This window comes from Gymnodraco acuticeps, unplaced genomic scaffold (genome assembly GCF_902827175.1).
Source record: "Gymnodraco acuticeps unplaced genomic scaffold, fGymAcu1.1, whole genome shotgun sequence".
In the NCBI taxonomy this organism is placed as follows: domain Eukaryota; kingdom Metazoa; phylum Chordata; class Actinopteri; order Perciformes; family Bathydraconidae; genus Gymnodraco; species Gymnodraco acuticeps.
In genome coordinates, this window is record NW_022991393.1 from 173409 (window position 1) to 189493 (window position 16085).

Below are 16085 nucleotides of genomic sequence, written 5' to 3' on the forward strand. Positions count from 1 at the left end.
ACGTATCTTCCTGATGTTGTAAAGCGTGTATCTGCAGCAGCGGGTTGTAGCAGCGATGTTTGCAGTGAAGGACAGGTTGTTATCTAGGGTCACACCCAGATTCCTTGCAGTCTGAGTCGGGGAAACAACTGAGGTGCCGATGTTGATTGTTAGGTCAAGAGTGGGACAATCTTTTCCCGGGAGGAAGAGCAGCTCAGTCTTGTCAAGGTTGAGCTTGAGGTGGTGAGCAGACATCCACTGAGAGATGTCAGCTAGACAAGCAGAGATGCGTGCAACGACCTGGGTCTCTGAGCGGGGAAAGGACAGAATTAATTAGGTGTCGTCAGCGTAGCAGTGGTAAGAAAAACCATGCGGGCTAATGACTGATCTGAGCGAGTTTGTGTACAGGGAGAAGAGGAGGGGACCAAGAACAGAGCCCTGAGGGACCCCTGTAGTTAATTGACAAGGGTCGGACTCAGACCCTCTCCAAGTCACCCTGTAGGTACGGTCTTTCAGGTATGAGGTGAGGAGGGAAAGTGCAGAGCCTGAAACTCCAAGTTTTTGGAGAGTGCGAAGGAGGATCTGATGATTCACTGTGTCGAATGCAGCAGACAGGTCCAATAGGATGATGACAGAGGAGAGGGATGCAGTTTTGGCAGTGTGCAGTTCCTCCGTGACAGCAATGAGAGCAGTTTCTGTGGAGTGACCTGCCTTGAAACCAGACTGGTGCGGATCCAGAAGATTGTTCTGATTGAGATAACAGGAGAGTTGTTTAAAGACAGCGCGTTCAAGTGATTTAGACAGGAACGGGAGGAGAGAGACAGGTCTGTAGTTTATAACATCTGACGGGTTGAGAGTGGGTTTCTTTAGGAGAGGGTTTACTCTTGCCTCCTTGAGACTGTTTGGAAAGTGACCAGAAGTTAGAGAAGTGTTGATGAAGTGGGTGAGAAACGGTAGAATATCAGGAGCGATAGTCTGAAGGAGGTTTGAAGGGATAGGGTCCAGAGGACAGGTGGTAGGGCGGGCAGAGGTAATGAGGGTAAGAACCTCACTTGGAGAGAGAGGGGAAAAGGAGGTAAGTGTGTTGGTGGAAGGAGGGTCTGGTGACCCAGCGGTGAGTAAAGGTGAGTCAGAAAAAGAAGAGCGAATATCATCAACCTTTTTTTCAAAGTGGATAACAAAGTCGCTTGACAGAAGTGAGGAGGGGGGAGGAGCTTTTGGAGGGTCCAAGAGGGAGGAGGGGGGAGGGGCTTTGGGGGGGTCCAGGAGGGAGGAGAAGATGGAAAATAGTTGTTTAGGATTGGAATAGGAAGATTGGATCTTATCTTGAAAGAAAGTGCTTTTTGCCTGAGAGATCGAAGCAGAGAAAGAGGAGAGGAGAGCCTGATAGGTTAGGAGGTCGTCACGGTGTTTGGATTTCCACCGTTTCCGCTCTGCTGCCCGAAGGACGGTTCTATTAGCACGCAGTGCATCATCAGACGTTGTCATTGTGGTCGTAGAAGGAAAGATATAGAGCGGATAGTTGAGAGGAGCAGATTTCAGTCGAGACGTTTCAGAATACAGTCTGACACATCAGTCTGTATTTTAGCGATTGAGCTTTAGTTTCAGAAAGAACCTTACAAATGGAGAGGTGCAGGGATGAAGTATTTTTGTAGGACAACTTGAAAGTTAGCATCTCCCTGGTTCCCTCCACAAAAATCCAATGAGATTTCTCCATGGGATTTTGGATTATTACAGAGAATAATCTTTGTGACAAACAAATGTTTATGATGACGTCGCCACCGCTAAGCTAATGGCGGCTAATGTTGGGCGTGATGGCGTTTAGTCGTCTCATTTAGACCAGTGGGGTATTTACTGACGTATTTGATGTCGTTGGACAAAAATCTCTTCAGCTTGTGTTAACCACAGACCTGATTTCAAGCTGACAGACAGACATGTGTATTTTTTCCAGCACCCTCTGTGCTCGTTCTGTTTATGGCCCTGCGACCCCCCCACCGGAGTGCAAAAGGCCACTGTGCACATTATCCTTTAGTGCCGGCCCAATAAAGGCTCTTTTTATTCTGTGTGTGTGTGAGGGGGTGTCTGTGTGTGGGTGTGTGTGTGTGTGTGTGTGTGTGTGTGTGTGTGTGTGTGTGTGTGTGTGTGTGTGTGTGTGTGTGTGTGTGTGTGTGTGTGTGTGTGTGTGTGTGTGTGTGTGTGTGTGGCCTAGCATTACTATACTTGTGGGGACCTCAAATCTGTTTACATAGTCACGTGTGGGGACTCGCCTCCCTTATGGGGACAAAATGGAGGTCCCCATGAGGGCATGTGTTGGTTATGGTTAAGGTTAGGATAAGTCTCCAGGAAATGCATGTAAGTCAATGTAATGTCCCCTGAAGTGATGTATACATGGTGTGTGTGTGTGTGTGTGTGTGTGTGTGTGTGTGTGTGTGTGTGTGTGTGTGTGTGTGTGTGTGTGTGTGTGTGTGTGTGTGTGTGTGTGTGTGTGTGTGTTATATGCCACCCTCTGTCTTCCTAACACAGTGGCTGGTTCAAAGTGGAGACCCCTGTCATCTTTACCCACAGATGTTGTTCTCAGCCACACTGCTCACACTGTGGTTAGCCGCTGTGTTTGAAACATCTCTTCATGAATCGCTGCTTTCTTTTTAAGTTTTTGGCACGTTTTGGTTTTATTTGTTGAGAATAAAATGAAGCAAACATTCATACATCTAACCCTAACCTATCCAGGGACCCCCACTGACTGTTATATACCCCACAAACATGATGCATTACATTGATGTTCTTTTTTAAATCCTGTGAGCCATGTTCATCTCTCTAAATAGCAGCCAGTAGTTATAACAACATTCTGATGACATTTATTGTTTACTATTGACATTTTTGTTTAATCTGAGTGGTTTTCTATTCATTTATTTAATTTGTATATGTCTGTTTGTCTTCTGTCTGTGTGGGGTTTTGGTTGCCCTGGTGTTAAGCAGTATTTACATTGTTACGCTACCTATTTTTCTATTAAGTGAAGATTTGTTTACCTTCTTTTGACACATGCTCTGATAGAATAACCGTAGCTGTTGAAAAAACCCAATAAAAAAAGTTAAAAAAATAACAGCATTCTGATTTCTCTCGCCCCTCTTTCTCCCGCCCTCCTCCCAGTCGTCAGAACCATCTCAAGGACCAGGTCCAGCAGGTTCCGGTTTCGCCCGCCCAGCTGCCCGAGGAGAACGAGTGCCTCACGGTGCCGAAGTACAAGAGAGACCTGGTCCAGAAGCTGAAGATCCTGCGGCAGGAGCTGTCCCAGCAGCAGCCGCAGGCCGGACACTGCCGCATCGAGGTGTCCCGCGAGGAGATCTTTGAGGTGAGGACGGACAGAGAAACATTAGATAAGGACTGTATAATGAAGGTTCCACTCGGAATGACGAACGCCTTGGGGTGTCGGTAAGAACACAGGAGTCTTGGTAGCGGTTAATTCCTTTTACTGAAGATATCAACACAACAGTCACAGTATTACAGCCTTGGAGCAGGTGTAGTGTATGTATATGTGTGTTGATAACTAGGAATTGTAGTGGCTTGCCTTTGGCTGACATAACTCACTTCGTAGTCACTGAAGTAAGGAGGAGGATGAACTAGCCGCTTAGGACGTGTAGATTCTGATGAGGCTTCACCATCAGAATCAGAATACCTTTATTCGTCCCACAGAGGGGGAAAATCTCCTCCTAGAGCACCATTGAGTTCTTAGTAACCAGATCTCTCTCAGAGGGGCGTGGGGAGGGGTTTCAGCCAATCAGAGACAAGCTCTGGATATATCTGGATACCCTCTTCTTCATGTCTCTTCTACATCAACATGTGTCCTCTCTTCTTCATGTCTCTTCTACATCAACATGTGTCCCCTCTTCTTTATGTCTCTTCTACATCAACATGTGTCCCCTCTTCTTCATGTCTCTTCTACATCAACATGTGTCCCCTCTTCTTCATGTCTCTTCTACATCAACATGTGTCCCCTCTTCTTCATGTCTCTTCTACATCAACATGTGTCCCCTCTTCTTCGTGTCTCTTCTACATCAACATGTGTCCCCCTCTTCTTCATGTCTCTTCTACATCAACATGTGTCCCCTCTTCTTCATGTCTCTTCTTCATCAACATGTGTCCCCTCTTCTTCATGTCTCTTCTACATCAACATGTGTCCCCTCTTCGTCATGTCTCTTCTACATCAACATGTGTCCCCTCTTCTTCATGTCTCTTCTACATCAACATGTGTCCCCTCTTCTCCATGTCTCTTCTACATCAACATGTGTCCCCTCTTCTTCATGTCTCTTCTACATCAACATGTGTCCCCTCTTCCTCATGTCTCTTCTACATCAACATGTGTCCCCTCTTCTTCATGTCTCCTCTACATCAACATGTGTCCCCTCTTCTTCATGTCTCTTCTACATCAACATGTGTCCCCTCTTCTCCATGTCTCTTCTTCATCAACATGTGTCCCCTCTTCTTCGTGTCTCTTCTACATCAACATGTGTCCCCTCTTCTTCATGTCTCTTCTACATCAACATGTGTCCCCTCTTCTTCATGTCTCTTCTACATCAACATGTGTCCCCTCTGTGGAAAGAGACTCTGAAAGTTTCAGGAACAAAGATTCTCTCTCTTTTTGATCCATTTCTATAAAAACCTGTCTGAAAATGAGCTGATCAGATTTTGGTCACTTTATGATGTCATAACGATGTGTTGTCTTGTGTAACCATTAGCCAATCAGCAACCAAGGTAACCCCCCCCCCCCCCTTATCACCTGAATCTCCTCTAGAGCACCATTGAGTTCTTTGTAACCACATGTCTCTCAGAGGGGCGTGGGGAGGGGCTCCTTGTTTTCATCTAAAGTAACAGACAGAGAATCAGCGCTTTGGAAACAGGGCAGAAACAGAGGGGATTATGGGTAATGCTGCAATGATCTTTTTGGTGTTTCAGCCAATCAGAGACAGGCTCTGGATATATCTGAGACCTGTGATATATTGATGATAACAGAATAATAGGAGACCTTTAAAGATAAAAAAAATTACAATTTATACAAATAGACATCCTGTAGCAGTTCTGAAGATTTAGCTGCCAGGTTATTATTGCACAGTTATTAACGGCATATATATATATATTGCACATAGTTGGTATTTAACAACAAGTGATGTTATAGTCTGTTTTGTTGCGTCAGGAAATCATCTGAGGGGGAGGGTTGTTTTTTAACACATGATTTAATCCAAAGGGAAATTCAGTCGTCACAGCCAGAGCATGCATGAAATTAATTAAGAATGCATAACGAAATGGTAAGAAAACATGGAAAGACTTTAATATTTGCTCCATTGCACAACCACCTGCAGGATCTAATTTTCTCCGAAGCTAAGGTCAACAAATCTACATTCAGCACTGACAGCTTTAAACAATAGAAGTATGGTGTTTATTTATTTTCAAACAGTTGAAAATCAAAGTACAATCACACGATAGATTGGAGATATGTGAAATGGGACATCCTGATAAGCTATGCCTAAATTGGTATGGATCTTCCAATGCTGAGGGTGGCTTGATTATCTAGGGAATACCAAAGTAAGATCAGGGAAGATCCAGAGAAGATCTAGGGATTGTCTAGGGAAGATCCAGAGAACATCAAGGGAACATCAAGGGAACATCTAGGGAACATCTAGGGATTGTCTAGGGAAGATCCAGAGAACATCAAGGGAACATCAAGGGAACATCTAGGGAACATCTAGGGAACATCTAGGGATTGTCTAGGGAAGACCAAGGTCAGATCAAGGGAACATCTAGGGAACATCTAGGGATTGTCAAGGGAAGACCAAGGTCAGATCAAGGGAAGATCTAGGGAACATCTAGGGAATATCAAGGGAACATCAAGGGAACATCTTAGAAAGATCCAGTGACGATCTAGGGAAGGTATGGGTATTTTTGTTCCATTGTACCCATAAGGCGCATTCACACCGCAGTACTTTTCCCACAAAGGTTCATGAGAACTTAGTTCATGAGAACTCTTTTGTCGCGTTCACACCAAAAAGAGCCCTTTCACCCCCTTTTCCGTCCCTGCTAGAGAGCAGGGACTTTCGTGGGAGAAAAAGGTTCCTATTTCTGATTGGCTGGAAGGATTGCAATCCACGCCCCGTAAAACTCCCAAAAGTTTTGTGAAGCCGCCATTTTATTATCCTCGCATTAGCATTATTAGCATTAGCGTTAGCCCAGCGCAGAAACGCAGAGAGACTAACTTATGGCAACACACAATAAAACATGGGAGCGGTGGAGATGAGGAGGTGTCGGCGTTCTGGCGATTTACTCGGAAGGCTTCAGTAGAAGCTGCTGGGAGTCCCAGCAGCTTCTACTGAAGCCAGTCCCCAACTCCGGGGACTTCCGGCCGGGGACTTTGGGCGGCAGTATATGAAGTGGTTTGCGGCCTGCCAGTAAACCCAAAGCAGAAGAAGAAGAAGTGACGTCAGCGGCTTCATTTGCCTAATCCTCCCTCAGGGACTTATTCCGGTGTGAACGCGATCTGTACTTAGTTCATGAGAACTAAAGAGTTCTCATGAACTAAGTTCTCATGAACCTTTGTGGAAAAAGTACTGCGGTGTGAAAGCGCCTATAGAGCATGCACACTTTATCCTTTGACCCCACCTCCAAATGTAAGCCCCACCCACATACTTAAGCCCCGCCTCCCACCCGCTACCTTGCGTCTGGTTTCGGCTCAGTCTAATGAATGTAGAGGGAAAATAACTTGGATTCGGCCTTTAAGCAAGTTATTCAACTTTTAGAACGCTAATGGATATTCAAAGTAAAATTGCTGTTTTCCAATGTAGGTCAATGGGAAAGTGCTTTGAGGCAGTTGTAGTACCACCATTTGACCACTAGGAAAATGTATTAAACACCTGGCTCTTCTCCTGGTCTCCTGCCATGAAGGTCATGGTGCAGGTTGTCTGAGAGAAGTCTTCCTCTCTCTCAGTTATCTATGATGTGTGAAGTCAGAAATGTAAAGCAGACGTCTTGTTTGAGATGAGGTCTCTCTCCGGCACATCTTCAGCTGGGGAGGTTTTTTTCTGCATCTTCAGAGCAGCAACACCTGCAGACTGCCTGAGCCTCGTAAAAAAATGCGCTGGAATGTTCTGGAACAGCCTCGTCTGTTAATCTGAACCAAGAAATTTTTGTTGGCTGAACTCAATGTGAGAGGGGGGGGGGGGGGGGGCGGGGGGTGGGGTGTCTTGAGGTTAAGTTAAACAGAACTGCAGTGAAGTACTTTTTTTTAGATAAGACGTTCCCATTTCTCCCGCAGCTCCTCTGGGTGTTTCTGCACGGCAAAGTGAAACCTGGAGACGTGTGTTTATTATTATAACTTTCCCTCATCATAGTTAGGAGGGTTACAATAACTAAATACCTGTAAGAAATGTAATCAGGAAGCTAATCTAAGTATCCCAATTTAGAGTAAATGTGACCTGATTACATTGTTTTGTAAAAACAACGAAATAAAGAATGTAATTCTCTGATTCCGGATTTGTGAAAATGTATTTTTTTACTCCTCCTTGACAATTAATTGGAAAACAAATCTCTAATTTGATGTTTACAAAACAACATTGGAGAGAGGCATCTTAGACTTTGGAAAACACAGATCGACATATCTTAGATCAGTCAACAACAATAACAGAAAACGATTGAATGATATCTGGGGCCTGTACTACGAAGCTGGTTCAACCTAACCTGGATATGTTTGAGTTAGCCGGTTGACTTAATCCAAAACATACGCGCTCTCGCTAAACGGTCCTACGACGCTGGTTATCAAGTGGATCGCTCAAGCCAGCCGTGTCCTCTCTAGTTAGGCGTTCACATGAAAGGGGTGGTATCTGGAGCATTCGACCAATCACAAACATGGAGAAGCGCACTGACAGCGCAGCGTCATACTTCCTGAATGAAAAGTCCACTTTAATATTAGACATATGAAGAAGTTAAACTTTAAACATCCATGACTTAAACACTTGATCCAGGATCAAAGCCACACAGCTGCACCTGCAAGGTGAATACAGCTGGGAACAGAACAAGTGTTTGAATGCGTACATTAACAGGTTTATGATATCACTGCCCCGTCTAAGACACGATCTGACTTTCATTACATTTGACTCGAGTGTTTCCTCAACTTAATGTGTTGCTTAAAATAATACTTCTGCATACAGTCTGTGACGCTGTGAGTGTTGCACGGCCAGATACGGCTCAGCTGACTCAGATCAGGAGATATATTATGAAGTGATATGAATGATAATGGGACACATCGACGTCTGCACTCACAGTGCCGCGGACTGTAAGTAATGTTACTCTGATCCGGTTACTTATGTTGTGGCAGATATTTAAGTAAGCTTTCTTAACGCTAATGTTATAATAGTCAGATTTCTCTGAAGATGGAGGTGATATTCTATTCATGTTCACGTTCACACAGTCGGTGATTTTTGCCGGCCGTCTTTCCTGCAACGGCAGCTTTTCTGTATTTCCTTTCTCCTGTAATATGACTTGATCGCTTTAAACTCCGCACACTGAGCTCTGATTGGTCAGCAGGCGGTGCTTTCACTGAGTTGAGCTCTTAGCCTGCAACCTAACCTGCTCCCGACCAGGTTAGCCGCTAAGCATAAGTTACCATGGAGATCTAGCCTGCTAAAAAGAGAACCAGCTTCGTAGGACCGGAAAGCCGGAGTTTCCCCTGAATTTAGCCGCTAAGCGAAAATCCTGCTTCGTAGTACACCCCCCAGGACAATGAAAATGGATCGTTAGTTGCAAATTGAAAATTGTCTGCAGCAAAGAGGTCAGTAAAGTAAAACAGCTGTTGACTGTTTCTCTAACGATGTTTCTTTGCATCTGTGCTGCAGGAGTCGTATCGCCAGGTGATGAAGATGAGGCCGAAGGACTTGTGGAAAAGGCTAATGGTGAAGTTCAGAGCAGAGGAGGGGCTGGATTACGGAGGAGTGGCCAGGTGAGCAGCAGTAGAACAAAAGAGAGAGGCGTTGAAACACACACTCTGTAAAAGCTGTCACTCTGCTGCCCCCTGGTGGAGGAACCAGAGAACACACCTCTCTCACTTGAGTTTATTTTGTGTAACGTCTTCTTCCTGACTCTGATGCCCCCGTAGCATCCTCTGTGTTGTACTTCATATCTCCTCTGTGTGCAGGGAGTGGCTGTACCTGCTGTCTCATGAGATGCTGAACCCGTACTACGGACTCTTCCAGTATTCACGAGATGACATCTACACTCTGCAGATCAACCCCGACTCCGCCGTCAACCCTGTGAGTCTCAGTCGTTCACAACAACCAGAAAATACTCACATTATAGCCAGATGTTATGTTTCTTTAAACAAACATTCAGAAGGGTTTCTTCGATCCCGTTTTGTAGAATTGTTGGTGAGCGCGATCAGACCTGAAGCGAATACTGAGACTGCTTCTATCGCCGCTAAGAAGCTCATTGTCTCAAGTGTCATTATTCAGTGGTTCCATGACCGTAATTGAGTCCTTTTTATTCATCATTTATTTTACACAAACTAGATGTAAATGGTAAATGGACTGTACTTATATAGCGCTTTATCCAGTCTTTACGACCCCTCAAAGCGCTTTACATACTACATGTCATTCACCCATTCACACCCATTCATACAGAGCAGTACCACTTGCTCTAGGACCTAACATTCACACACATTCACACACCGTTGGCCATGCCATCGGGAGCAACTCAGGGTTAAGTATCTCGCCCAAAGATACATCGACATGTTGGCTGCATGGGCTGGGATCGAACCCACAACCTTCTGGTTGAAAGACGACCGCACTCCCTCGCAGCCACAGTCGTGGGACTGTTTATGTTGCTAATGCTGTTGTTGTTGTTGTTGTTGTTGTTGTTGTAAATGTCACTTTGTTTTGTTTTCTATTACATGACTGCACTGCAAAAAAAATAGTTTTGTAATTTATTTATTTTACTATCAATCAATCAATATATAAATGTGAAGCACTTTTTGTGTTCAAGTTAATATAAAACGTTTTCCACATTTAATTTTTTTATTATTATTACACTTTTCTTCGTATCATTTATTTAATTCTACAATAGAGCGACAGCCTGTAAACCTAATCTCCCCCGGGGCCTATACTACGACGCTGGTTCACTTTTTAGCGGGCTTGATAACTTATTCTGAACGGCTAGCCTGCGCCGGAGCAGGATAGGTTCCAGGATAAGAGATCAACTGTGCGGAGTTCTTCTTCTTTGCTTTAATGGCGAATCGCTTCCGCTTGGAGCATATCGCCACTATACTGTTGATTCATTTAATGTATAAACTGCCCATATTGTTCATGTAGAACAGTGTTCACGTAAGCCTGCACATTGATTTTATTTTTCATTGAATGTAACCGTTTCAATGAGGATACATCTACTACAGGTTGAGGTAGAAACCGTGGTGGAACAGCTGATAACAACGGTGTGCAGAGTTTAAAGCGATCAAGTCATATTACAGGAGAAAGGAAATACAGTTTAAACTCTCGTTGCAGTTCAAATCAGCGACTGTGTGAACGTGAACATGAATAGAATATCACCTCCATCTTCAGAGCAATCTGACTATTATAACATTAGCGTTAAGAAAGCTTACTTAAATATCTGCCACAACATAAGTAACCGGATCAGAGTAACATTAAGTACAGTCCGCGGCATATCACTTCATAATGTATCATATATTTTCTTATCTGAGTCAGCTGAGCCGTATCTGGCCGTGCAACACTCACAGCGTCACAGACTGGATGCAGAAGGATTATTTTAAGCAACACATTAAGTTGAGGAAACACTCGAGTCAAATGTAATGAAAGTCAGATGGTGTCTTAGACGGGCTGTGATATCATAAACCTGTTAATGTACGCATTCAAACACTTGTTCTGTCACCAGCTGTGTTCACCTTGCAGGTGCAGCTCTGTGGCTTTGATCCTGGATCAAGTGTTTAAGTCATGGATGTTTAAAGTTTAACTTCTTCATATGTCTAATATTATAGTTCACTTTTCATTCAGGAAGTATGACGCTGCGCTGTCAGTACGCTTCTCCATGTTTGTGATTGGTCGAATGCTCCAGATACCACCCCTCTCATGTGAACGCCTAACTAGATAGGACACGGCTGGCTTGAGCGATCCACTTGATAACCCGCGTCGTAGTACAGTTTAGCGAGAGCGCGTATGTTTTGGATTAGGCCAACCGGCTAACTCAAACATATCCAGGTTAGGTTGAACCAGCTTCGTAGAACAGGCCTCTGGAGTAAATGGATTCCTACACTTTATCATCAGTCCCTTCAGCTGTTAACTCTCCTCTGTATTGCTCGTTAACGGACCGTGTTCCTCCCCTTCAGGAGCATCTGTCGTACTTCCACTTCGTGGGGCGGATCATGGGCATGGCGGTGTTTCACGGTCACTACATCGACGGGGGCTTCACGCTGCCGTTCTACAAACAGCTGCTGGGGAAACCCCATCATCTGGACGACATGGAGTCTGTGGACCCCGACCTGCCACAACAGCCTGGTGTGGATCCTGTACGTACACACACTTTATACACTGAATAACAGCACATTCATATAACCAGAGAGGGCAAAGTACACACTACTTTACTCAAGTAGAAGTACACATACTCGTGTTTAAAATACTCTGGTGAAAGTAGAAGTACTGACTAAACTTCTTTACTAAAGTAAAAGTAAAGAGGCTTTGAAATGTACTTCAGTAAAAAGTACCCATAACTAGCAGCTGTTTTAAAGAGTACCTGACTTCCCTTTATATTAATAGAACAATAATGTCATTGTTAGCTAATGAATGTTTCCATGCTGAACAACGGCAACATGACAACGTTTCCATTGGTCCCTCTTCTTTAGAGAAGACCAGGAAATGATGGATACACGGATCGTGTTCAAATAAATAGGCACGCAATGACTCTAAAGAATAATGATCACCGCATCAAACACACATTCAGACTAAAGGAACCAGCTGTTTGGAAAAATGAGAGAAGTAGAAAAGTACAGGTATTTGTGTTCAACATGTAAGAAGTAGAAAGTACAGGTATTTGAGTTCAACATGTAAGAAGTAGAAAGTACAGGTTATTTGAGTTCAACATGTAAGAAGTAGAAAGTACAGGTATTTGTGTTCAACATGTAAGAAGTAGAAAGTACAGGTATTTGAGTTCAACATGTAGAGAAGTAGAAAGTACAGGTATTTGTGTTCAACATCTAAGAAGTAGAAAGTACAGGTATTTGAGTTCAACATGTGAGTAGAAAGTACAGGTATTTGAGTTCAACATGTAAGAAGTAGAAAGTACAGGTATTTGAGTTCAACATGTAAGAAGTAGAAAGTACAGGTATTTGAGTTCAACATGTAAGAAGTAGAAAGTACAGGTATTTGGTTCAACATGTAGAAGTAGAAAGTACAGGTATTTGTGTTCAACATGTAGAAGTAGAAAGTACAGGTATTTGGGTTCAACATGTAAGAAGTAGAAAGTACAGGTATTTGTGGTTCAACATGTAAGAAGTAGAAAGTACAGGTATTTGTGTTCAACATGTAAGAAGTAGAAAGTACAGGTATTTGAGTTCAACATGTAGAAGTAGAAAGTACAGGTATTTGTTCAACATGTAAGAAGTAGAAGTACAGGTATTTGGTTCAACATGTGAAAGTAGAAAGTACAGGTATTTGAGTTCAACATGTAGAAGTAGAAAGTACAGGTATTTGGTTCAACATGTAAGAAGTAGAAAGTACAGGTATTTGAGTTCAACATGTGAGAAGTAGAAAGTACAGGTATTTGAGTTCAACATGTAAGAAGTAGAAAGTACAGGTATTTGAGTTCAACATGTAGAAGTAGAAAGTACAGGTATTTGTGTTCAACATGTAAGAAGTAGAAAGTACAGGTATTTGAGTTCAACATGAGAGAAGTAGAAAGTACAGGTATTTGAGTTCAACATGTAAGAAGTAGAAAGTACAGGATTTGAGTTCAACATGTAAGAAGTAGAAAGTACAGGTATTTGTGTTCAACATGTAAGAAGTAGAAAGTACAGGTATTTGAGTTCAACATGTAAGAAGTAGAAAGTTCAGGTATTTGAGTTCAAACATGTAAGAAGTAGAAAGTACAGGTATTTGAGTTCAACATGTAAGAAGTAGAAAGTACAGGTATTTGGTTCAACAAATGTAACAAAGTAGAAAGTACAGGTATTTGTGTTCAACATGTAAGAAGTAGAAAGTACAGGTATTGAGTTCAACATGTAAGAAGTAGAAAGTACAGGTATTTGAGTTCAACATGTAAGAAGTAGAAAGTACAGGTATTTGGGTTCAACATGTAAGAAGTAGAAAGTACAGGTATTTGTTCAACATGTAAGAAGTAGAAAGTACAGGTATTTGAGTTCAACATGTAGAAGTAGAAAGTACAGGTATTTGGGTTCAACATGTAAGAAGTAGAAAGTACAGGTATTTGAGTTCAACATGTAAGTAGAAAGTACAGTATTTGAGTTCAACATGTAAGAAGTAGAAAGTACAGGTATTTGAGTTCAACATGTAAGAAGTAGAAAGTACAGGTATTTGAGTTCAACATGTAGAAGTAGAAAGTACAGGTATTTGAGTTCAACATGTAAGAAGTAGAAAGTACAGGTATTTGTGTTCACATGTAAGAAGTAGAAAGTCAGGTATTTGAGTTCAACATGTGAAGTAGAAAGTACAGGTATTTGAGTTCAACATGTAAGAAGTAGAAAGTACAGGTTTTAGTTCAACATGTAAGAAGTAGAAAAGTACAGGTTTGAGTTCAACATGTAAGAAGTAGAAAGTACAGGTATTTGGTTCAACATGTAAGAAGTAGAAAGTACAGGTATTTGAGTTCAACATGTGAGAAGTAGAAAGTACAGGTATTTGAGTTCAACATGTGAAAGTAGAAAGTACAGGTATTTGGTTCAACATGTAAGAAGTAGAAAGTACAGGTATTTGGGTTCAACATGTAAGAAGTAGAAAGTACAGGTATTTGAGTTCAACATGTAAGAGTAGAAAGTACAGGTATTTGAGTTCAACATGTAAGAAGTAGAAAGTACAACAGGTATTTGGGTTCAACATGTGAGAAGTAGAAAGTACAGGTATTTGTGTTCAACATGTGAGAAGTAGAAAGTACAGGTATTTGTGTTCAACATGTGAGAAGTAGAAAGTACAGGTATTTGTGTTCAACATGTAAGAAGTAGAAAGTACAGATATTTGAGTTCAAAGTGTAAGAAGTAGAAAGTATAGGTATTTAAGTTCAACATGTAAGAAGTAGAAAGTACAGGTATTTGTGTTCAACATGTGAGAAGTAGAAAGTACAGGTATTTGAGTTCAAGTGTAAGAAGTAGAAAGTACAGGTATTTGTGTTCAACATGTGAAGAGTGAAAGTACAGGTATTTGTGTTCAACATGTAAGAAGTAGAAAGTACAGGTATTTGTTCAAAGTGTAAGAAGTAGAAAGTACAGGTATTTGAGTTCAACATGTAAGAAGTAGAAAGTACAGGTATTTGGTGTCAACATGTAAGAAGTAGAAAGTACAGGTATTTGGTTCAAAATGTAAGAAGTAGAAAGTACAAGTATTTGAGTTCAACATGTAAGAAGTAGAAAGTACAGGTATTTGAGTTCAACATGTAAGAAGTAGAAAGTACAGGTATTTGAGTCAACATGTAAGAAGTAGAAAGTACAGGTATTGAGTTCAACATGTAAGAAGTAGAAAGTACAGGTATTTGGGTTCAACATGTAAGAAGTAAAAGTACAGGTATTTGAGTTCAACATGTGAGAAGTAGAAAGTACAGGTATTTGGGTTCAAACATGTAAGAAGTAGAAAGTACAGGTATTTGGGTTCAACATGTAAGAAGTAGAAAGTACAGGTATTTGAGTTCAACATGTAAGAAGTAGAAAGTACAGGTATTTGTGTTCAACATGTAATAGAAAGTACAGGTATTTGTGTTCAAAGTGTAAGAAGTAGAAAGTACAGGTATTTGAGTTCAACATGTAAGAAGTAGAAAGTACAGGTATTTGTGTTCAACATGTAAGAAGTAGAAAGTACAGGTATTTGAGTTCAACATGTAAGAAGTAGAAAGTACAGGTATTTGAGTTCAACATGTAAGAAGTAGAAAGTACAGGTATTTGGTTCAACATGTAAGAAGTAGAAAGTACAGGTATTTGAGTGTCAACATGTAAGAAGTAGAAAGTACAGGTATTTGAGTTCAACATGTAAGAAGTAGAAAGTACAGGTATTTGTGTTCAACATGTAAGAAGTAGAAAGTACAGGTATTTGTGTTAAGTTTAAGAAGTAGAAAGTACAGGTATTTGAGTTCAACATGTAAGAAGTAGAAAGTACAGGTATTTGTTTCAACATGTAAGAAGTAGAAAGTACAGGTATTTGAGTTCAACATGTAAGAAGTAGAAAGTACAGGTATTTGAGTTCAAATCGTAAGAAGTAGAAAGTACAGGTATTTGAGATCAACATGTAAGAAGTAGAAAGTACAGGTATTTGAGTTCATGTAAGAAGTAGAAAGTACAGGTATTTGAGTTCAACATGTAAGAAGTAGAAAGTACAGGTATTTGAGTTCAACATGTAAGAAGTAGAAAGTACAGGTATTTGTGTTCAACATGTGAGAAGTAGAAAGTACAGTCAGGTATTTGAGTTCAACATGTAAGAAGTAGAAAGTACAGGTATTTGAGTTCAACATGTAAGAAGTAGAAAGTACAGACAGGTATTTGTGTTCAACATGTAAGAAGTAGAAAGTACAGGTATTTGAGTTCAACATGTAAGAAGTAGAAAGTACACAGGTATTTGAGTTCAACATGTGAGAAGTAGAAAGTACAGGTATTTGTGTTCAACATGTAAGAAGTAGAAAGTACAGGTATTTGAGTTCACATGTAAGAAAGTAGAAAGTACAGGTATTTGAGTTCAACATGTAAGAAGTAGAAAGTCAGGTATTTGTGTTCAAATGTGTAAGAAGTAGAAAGTACAGGTATTTGAGTTCAACATGTAAGAAGTAGAAAGTACAGGTATTTGTGTTCAACATGTAAGAAGTAGAAAGTACAGGTATTTGAGTTCAACATGTAAGAAGTAGAAAGTACAGGT

The 16085-nt window shown here is 41.4% G+C and overlaps 1 protein-coding gene across 1 annotated transcript in view; it reads left to right on the plus strand.

Annotated features, from left to right (window-relative positions):
- Window positions 1-16085, plus strand: part of LOC117563185 (E3 ubiquitin-protein ligase SMURF2) — a 142728-nt gene that overhangs the window by 73899 nt on the left and 52744 nt on the right. Inside the window, exons 12-14 of the mRNA XM_034241373.1 lie at window positions 3127-3328; window positions 8856-8959; window positions 9155-9269. Coding sequence (XP_034097264.1) covers window positions 3127-3328; window positions 8856-8959; window positions 9155-9269 — 421 coding nt within the window. The remainder of the gene's footprint in view (window positions 1-3126; window positions 3329-8855; window positions 8960-9154; window positions 9270-16085) is intronic.